We start from the raw sequence: 8,020 nt of genomic DNA, 5'->3' as shown, positions 1-8,020 counted from the left end.
ACACAAAAATTCTAAACTATACGTTAATGTCGGCACCATTTTTTTTTATGCAATTTTTTTTAAAGAATTAGTATATTTTTTATTAATCATGCATGTCAGTTAGATTAGAGGTGAGGTGAATTTTCACAATTTTCTCCTGCAAATATATTTCCATAATTTTACACAATATATAAAAATATATGAAAATAACCATTTAAGAAGCACAAACTATTAGTTTTTAATAAACCTTATTTTAGGAATTAAAAAGATTATTAGTTTCTTATGAATCAATGATCACAAAATTGTAAATTCTATAATCCTTGATTAGCAAACGTACCCTGCTTAACTCAAAAAGCACAAATACGAAAAAAATAATATTAAAAGGCTCTTTTAGTAATATCCGAAAGTTTGATCTTAAAAGTGAAAACAATAAGCCAACAAAAACAAAAACAATAAGGACTTACAAATAATTAGGAAAGAAGAAAAGGCATTATCCCGAAAAAGATCAAATCTTCTCTTCTCTCTTGTTCTGAACAAACGAACGAACGAACACTCGTCTCTGTAACTGAGAGAGACCCAAAGGCTTCACCTTTGATCTAGAAAAGGTAAACCCATCGATCCCTTTCAGCTTTCCCGTTGTTAATCTCACTTGAAATCTGCAATTTTTCCTTATTTCTGTTAAAAGGATTCGTCTTTTCTTTATATGAGATCCATCTATGTAGTGAGTGTTTAAGCTCCAAACCAGGTACTTCCATGGAGGAACAGAGAGAAGAAAGTGCGTCAATTGGTGATTGCAAAGCGCCCTTGGAGGAAACTGGTGAGGAACTAGGGTTAGCTTCTAAGCCTGAAACCCTAGATGACGAAGTTGATGTTCCGGCGAAGGAGCCATGCGTCGAAGATGACGTTGAGAAGGGTGTTAGCTCTGAATCTGATGATGTTGTAAAGACTGATGCTTTCAGTGAGCCTGAAACTGAGAGAGATGCTGTTGATGTGAAGCCGGTGAATGGTGGTGGAAGTCATGAAAGTGCAGGTGAAGAGGGGAATGAAGTGATTGACGAGGAGGCAAACCATGCAGCTGAACAAAATGTTCAAACTGAGAAGCCCCAACAAAGCTCAGTGGTGGATGGTGAGACGCTTTCTGTTGCTGGCCAAGAGAAGGAATCAGGTGATGCCAACATGGATGTTGATAGCAAACAGGCGAATGAAGCGAATGTTGGATCTGAGACCAACAATGGTAAGGATTCAGAATCTGTGCAAGTTCCAGAGGAGTCTACTCAGGAAACAACATGTGGTGAAGAAGATACAACCCATAAAGAAGAAAATGGAGAAGCCATGGATGTCGATTATACTGTAGAGGAAACGCTGGAGACGGTTGTTGTGGATGATGCTGGCAATGAAGCAAGTATGGTACCAACCCAAGATGTTCCAATCGCTGAAGCTGACAGCAATGTAGTCAAGGGAATGGAAGTTGATGAAAGGAAAGATAATGCTGATATGGCAGCAAATCCGAAGAGTTCCAGTGAAGATGCTGCTCCACGTGAAGTTGAACAGTTGGATCAGAACGGTCTTTTTGATCCACGGTCTGATATTACCAACTTTATTGATTTCAGTGGTGTATCCTCTTGGTCAGGAAATGTACAAGACCTCAAAACTGAATCTGGGAATCTATCATCTTTGAAAGAGGATAAGAAAGCTACTCTCACCGCAGAGGAAGTTGCCACCGAGGAGGATGGTGATAAAGTAAGCTCACATGCTGAAGGTGTTGAAAATGCTTCCAGTGAAGCACATGTTGCTACAGAGTGTCCAGAAGAAGCTTCTGTTGCAGTTTTGGGATCTGATGCAAATCAAGATACAATGAGGGAGGAAGGTGTGACTACTCCTGAAGCTCCAAATATTGATCAAAACCAACAGGAGGAAGATACAGTAATGGAAGAAAATCCTGACAACTCTGATTATGCTGAAGCTGGAACTGATTCTGGTATTAAGACCAACGGTGTGAAACGAAAGGCTGATGTCCTGAGTGAGGAGGATTCCTTAGGTGAAGGTAGGAAGACTGTTTCCTTGGCAAAGGTGTCTTTTGCACAGAGGCCCTCCTTTAAGATCGGTGCATGCATAGCCAGAGCTGCTAGTCAGATGGCAGGATCTCCTTCAGTTCTCAAGGGTAGTAACCTTGGTGATGAAACTCTTTCTGTTGAGAGCTTTGTATCCCAGCTTCACTCTGCAGCAACAGACCCTGTCAAAGAGAACGTTGTGTCTGAACTTGCTACTGGCTTTTTCTTAGATTTCCGAAACTCATCGGCTTCGCAGCAGTTTGTTCCAGAGAAGGCAAGCAGCAAAAGAGGTAGATCATCCAATTCGAGCGCAGCAGGAGGAACCGAAGCATTTGAGTTTGAGGAAATGGGCGACACGTACTGGACTGACAGGGTGATCCATAACGGCGGTGAAGAGCAAACGCCAGCTGCTACAGAAAAAGAAAACTATCAAGTTGTGCCTGTTGAGCTGAAACCTGCTCAGGTCAAAAGAACTCGTCGTCCATACAGAAGAAGACAGTCTCAGATCAGTTATCCTCTTCCATCAGCTTCAGACAAACCAGCGGACTTTGATGAGAATGCACCAGCTGAGCTTATAATGTACTTTTCCGAAACGGATACAATACCTTCTGAGAAGAACCTGAGTAAAATGTTCAGGCATTTTGGACCAATAAGGGATTCACAAACCGAGGTTGATGAGGAGAAGAACCGGGCTAGAGTAGTTTTCAGGAAGGGTGCTGATGCCGATGTGGCTTACAAGAGCGCAGGAAAGTTCAACATCTTTGGGAAGAAGGCTGTGAACTACGAGCTTAGCTTTACCATTACTGAAACATTCAAAGTTAAGCCTTATGTTGTGTCTTTACGCGAGGAGGAAGCAGCGGTGACTCTTCCTGCTTAGATGTAGTTTTGGTCCAAGCATGGTTCAGTTCAGGTAAATCTGCTTCATTACCTCCTCTGTGATTTAACTTGTTTTGTACTGCTTCTGATGGCTCATTGCTTGAATGCTTACACAAACACACACACACACATATATATATATAATCCACCGGTTTAGAGGTTGATATCTTGTTAATAGCTAAGGTGTAAAGTGTAAACTCTTAACGTATAGAGGGTAAGACCGAGAAGAATAGGATATATATACATAGTGACATAGTGACCATGTCTTTGATTGTTTTGTTTTGTTTTCCTTACGAAGGGCATGTGTGAATTTCTTCAAAGGGATTCGAAAAATAGGATATATATACATAGTGACATAGTGGTTGTTTTTTGTGTGTTTCAGGTAAACAAGTGGCAGTCATTAAGAAGAGAAGTAAACGATGAAGTGGCTCTCAATGGAATGTGGAGGCTATTGCTTGTGTGTTTGTGGACCTTTTAGGTAGAGAGAGAGAAATTTAGGATGTGTAATAGTTTGGGAGAATAATATGTATTTTCTGGAGACCAGAGTTCTTGTTAATGTGTCGTAATATGTGGAGTCTAGAGAGTCAATCTTCATCTTTCTTGTTCTTATTGTTGACTAAAAAAACATTTGATTTTCTGTTACTTTCAAGTGATGTTAGTAGTGTTGTTAAAGTGATTTGCAGCATTAAATCTGGATTAGTAGTTGAAACCAAACTAAACCGAATGTTAGTATCTGATGATGCCAAGTTACAGGGTGATGCTTCCTCAGCTTCCTGTTCACTCTTTTGGTTTTGGATCAGACCATGACATGCTTCAGTGGTCTCTGAACTCTCTGGTGGAACTTTCTCTCTCTCTCTTTTGCTTCGTAACTAAAGCCAAGGTAACAAACAAATTTTGACATCAAACCAATAATGCTTATGTACTAGTGGAAGGACTCTGGTTTTGTTTGTAAAGAAACAAGCAAGAGAATTGGAGGAATGTAACATAGATATACTGAATCAAATGGGTTTAGAGTTCTATAGTTTCCATGATGTATCTATGCAAATGTGTTATGTAATAAAAACTTCATTTCCTATATACTCAAATCTCACAAGTTCCACATATATATATAACTACTACACACAAGCATTAACACACTCATCACACAACACAAAAAGGAGAGAGAAGGGAAGACACTATAATGTTCCTGACAAAAAGAGAGAGTTAAAAAAAATCTACTAGCTTAACAATACAAATCTCATGGAGCTCCATTTCTTGATGTTCATGATCTACCTTTCTTCATCCTTGCATCTCGCTGGTTCCGGAAGTGGCTGAGGAGTTGCTGTGCCTGCAAACAACATCACTATTCAGATATCTAAACCACAACAAGAAACCGGACTTGGTTTTGTTATACTCTTTACCTTCTCTTTTGCTCTCTGTGTACCAGACTGAGACAAGGCTACAAGTGGAGGTATAGCGCCTTCTTGCAACACCAAAGTGCAAAACTTGGGACTGTTCAGACACAACTGAAGCAGCACAGAAGCTGCATTCTCTTTCCCTCTCTGAGACCCTGAATCAACCGTCTCAACAAGTAACGGTATCCCACCTTCCCTCACAATCGCTTGACGCCCTTCTCCAACTGCAGAAAGATTCGCAAGAAGAGCAACTGCTTTATCAACCATCTCTAGTTCCGGATCCAACAGCTCCACAAGATACTTCACCGCCTTGGCTTGCACAATACGAGCCTTGTTCTCATGAGTTATCGAGAGATTGAACAAAGCAGACGCAGCATCTTTCTTCCCTCTGAACGTTCCCTTTCCAAGAAGATTCACCAGAGCCTGTATCGCTGCGTTAGACTGTCCTATTCTCTCCCTGTTGACTTGCAGAACAGATAGACTGAACAACGTTGCTGCTGAGTTCTCTTTCGCTCTGTCATTACCTGTGTTCAAAACATGAACAAGCGGCTCTGTAGCTCCGGCTTCTGCAATCATGGCTTTGTTTACTTCACTAATCGAAAGATTAAGAAGAGCAGTGACTGCATGTTCTTGAGTTAGCTCTTCTTCCGAGTATAGAAGTGACAGCAGTGGAGTGATGGCACCGCAACGCCCAATCTGAACACGGTTCTCAACGTTGTTAATGGTGAGTTGACGTATCTCAGCCGCAGCAGCAGTCTTCTCTTTGCTAGATCCATCTTTAAGATCTTGTACCAGTTTCATAGTATGTGAAGAGCACTCACTATACTCATGATTAACGTTGCTTGAACTTTCTGAGTTTTGTTTCTTAGGAGACATCTCACTGCAGCTTTGGTGATTCTCTTGAATACTTTGTGTCTCATTTGTCACTGAAGGAACATAATCAACAGAAGAGACCACACTGCAAACTGACTCACTCCTGCTGTGAGTATAAGACTGCCCTGAAGAAGAAAGTTCGAAGTTCTCAAGATCCTTGCACTGAGATTCACCGCATAAACTAGCAGGAACGTTGATCTTCACTTTCTCAAACCCATTTCCAGTTTCAAGAGACGATCTCGAGGTAAAACTGCTGCTCCTCAAAGAAAAACGGAAACTCTCGGTCCGGTTGAAGTCATTAGAACCCATGTTGTTAGCCATGGATGAAGCATCACCACCACCATCACAGTTAGCAGGAAGCTTGATACTGTTTTCCTCCAACCAACTCGCTATCATAGCCTTAACCGTGTAGTTGGGAATGAGTTCTTGATGAGTCAGCACCTGCCTCGTCCTAGGACAAACATCTAACCCGTTATCAAGCCATTTCTTGATGGATGTTCTGTCAAATGTCTGTCCTGAAGCTACTATAACCGGATCCAGCATGAGTTCTGTTGACAAAGGACACCGGAAGTAGGGAGGTATTGAGACACCTTTAGCTACTTCAAGAAACTCGGTTTTGAGCATGTGTTCACGGATGCAAGAGACGAGATCTATCAGTTGGTCCATTTGTTCCATCTTTTCTTTGGACTTGCTGGTCTGTGATCTTATCCTCGCCTTCTCCACAGCAATGCTTTCCTTCAAGAGATCTTGGTTTGATATCAATCCCATCATGTGAATAATGCTGTCAAGATCATCAGTATCCAAAGGCACAGTATCCTTCATGTGTTCAGACAGTGTCCTCTCTTGCTTAAAACATTCAATCTCCTGCATACACCGCTGAAGTAAGTTTACCTCAACACCTTGTACACTTGAAGTTACAGGACTTGACTGTGATAGCTGCACAAGTATGCGACTAATCTCCAACGAACAAGTCTGGACCTTCTCCAACAAAAGCTCGGAGTGAAACACCTACACACACAACAACTCACTGAATGATGCAGACAGAGAGACAAAAAAAAACAACTGAAAATGAGAGCTTATTCATCAACTTACACCAAAGAGCTTGCTCATCTTTGGAGACCAGTCCTCTAAGAACTCTCTAGCCTGGTTAACTACGGAATCCAGATCTTCGCAGGCGCTGTTTAAGCAGTCATCAGGAGGTACTTTGCAATCAACAACATCATCAAGAAACGGTTTCAAGAGCTTCAACAAGTGAACCACATTTCCAATACATGTTTGGATGGGCTTGTATCTTATGGTCTGGCATGCAACCAGATGAAGGTAACGAGAAATGCTGTTAAGGAGGCATCGAACCGGCACAGGATCCATTCAAAACTACAAATCTGAAGAACACAAAAAAAAAAACATATCAACTTATGGAACATTCTATTATAATATTTCAGAAATCAAAGTTTAAAATGACTTAACACACTAGAGCCTAATATGAAAAAAAAAAAGAGAGAAACTGTATCTTTAGCTTAGTTTTTCTGTAGGAACACAACATGTTAAAGCATTGACTTTGACCCATTTGTCTGAAAGACACACTTGACTAGATTGAGTCACCTCTAGTGGCAACTAACACAATAGACCTCCTCATGACTTTGAAAGAGTGTTGGTTCCTTAATATTCAAGCATAATGTGTTTTATATGAAGAAAAAAAGAAAGAAACTGTATCTTTAGCTTAGTTTCTCTGTAGGAACACAACACATTAAAGCATTGACTTTTGACTCATTTGTCTGAAAGACAGACTTGACTAGATTCAGTCACCTCTTCTCTTGTGGAAACTGAAGTAAAGGAACTAACTTTAAAACAGAAACTTGACGTTATCAACAGATGTTTCTGCTTTCTAATTTCCTTTTGACCTAATTTAAAAGGGAAAAACTATTTTCCCAGTCTAATAAAGTGGGAAAATATGCAGAAATATATAAATTTAATTACACAAACACACACACACAAGGGGACTCAAATCGATACCTAAGAAGAATCATTCAACAGACCCATCACATCACATAAACAGTAAAACCCAGAAGAAAGAAATTACAGAAAACCCTAGCAGGCTTATTACAAAGCCAATGACGAGTTCGAGAAAAACAAGAAAGGAAGCAACTTTGTTCGTACAGAGAGAAAGATTAACAAAGAAAATGTGAGTTTGAGAATACCCAAGATTCAGCAGGTTCTGGAGGCGATTGGAGAGAGCAAAGTCGAGCTTTCACAGGAACAATGCGATCACTGGAGAGCTTGGAGGGGAATAGAGAAGAGTTATTACCCAAATTATCGAAAGATCGGTTCTTTGCTTACACGAAGAGAGGAGAGAGAGAGAGAGAGAGATTTTAAGACAGAGGAAAGAGTAAACAGTAAGTGTTAAGTAATGGCTGGGGGCCCCCAAGTTGGAGGTTGCAGGTATCTCTATTGTTTTCTTGTGTGGAGTTAGTAATCTAAAAGCTGTCTTTTTTTATTATTTTTCTTCCACGTTTCTGATGTTATAAATTTAAAATTAAAATAATATTATTATGTTTTATAAAAATTGACATTTAGTTGCCTTGACAAAAGACTAGAGATTAAAGTTGAGATTGTGATTTTTAACATTACTATCTTTTGAAGATTGGTAATAATAATGTCAAAGGGGTAGACAATGTGTGTATAGTCTTTGAGATGAGAAGGCAGTACAATGATTGATCTTTGTTAGGCTTTCTAATTTTGAGTACATATGTGGTGTGACTGAGAACACTTTGGTGGGGTGTGACAGAGAACACTTTGGTGAAAGTGTTATGGAGTGATAGAGAGGAAAAGAAAAAAAAAAAAAGGATA

The 8,020-nt window shown here is 40.1% G+C and overlaps 3 protein-coding genes across 4 annotated transcripts in view; 1 reads left to right on the top strand and 2 right to left on the bottom strand.

Annotated features, from left to right (window-relative positions):
* LOC103863213 overlaps positions 1 to 8,020 on the bottom strand; it is a 743,758-nt gene that overhangs the window by 64,508 nt on the left and 671,230 nt on the right. The window lies entirely within an intron of this gene.
* LOC103863205 lies at positions 399 to 3,582 on the top strand. Of its 2 annotated transcripts, XM_009140963.2 has the most exons (3): positions 399 to 584; positions 725 to 2,940; positions 3,289 to 3,582. In XM_009140963.2, exon 2 carries the CDS (start codon positions 733 to 735, stop codon positions 2,905 to 2,907), a length of 2,175 nt encoding a protein of 724 aa, XP_009139211.2. In that variant the 5' UTR covers positions 399 to 584; positions 725 to 732; the 3' UTR covers positions 2,908 to 2,940; positions 3,289 to 3,582. The 2 variants fall into 2 exon arrangements, with proteins under 2 accessions (XP_009139211.2, XP_033146515.1); XM_033290624.1 differs by lacking the exon at positions 399 to 584 and having other exon boundaries at positions 718 to 2,940.
* On the bottom strand, positions 3,942 to 7,961 carry LOC103863204 (U-box domain-containing protein 3). Its single transcript, XM_009140961.3, has 4 exons — positions 7,372 to 7,961; positions 6,266 to 6,555; positions 4,307 to 6,181; positions 3,942 to 4,233 (listed from the first exon to the last, which is right to left on the bottom strand). Exons 2-4 carry the CDS (start codon positions 6,539 to 6,541, stop codon positions 4,168 to 4,170), a joined length of 2,217 nt encoding a protein of 738 aa, XP_009139209.1. The 5' UTR covers positions 6,542 to 6,555; positions 7,372 to 7,961; the 3' UTR covers positions 3,942 to 4,167.

The sequence above is a fragment of the Brassica rapa genome, chromosome A04 (genome assembly GCF_000309985.2).
Source record: "Brassica rapa cultivar Chiifu-401-42 chromosome A04, CAAS_Brap_v3.01, whole genome shotgun sequence".
NCBI classification, from domain to species: domain Eukaryota; kingdom Viridiplantae; phylum Streptophyta; class Magnoliopsida; order Brassicales; family Brassicaceae; genus Brassica; species Brassica rapa.
Note: the sequence above shows the minus strand (reverse complement) of the source record. Positions and strands in the feature narration are given on the sequence as shown.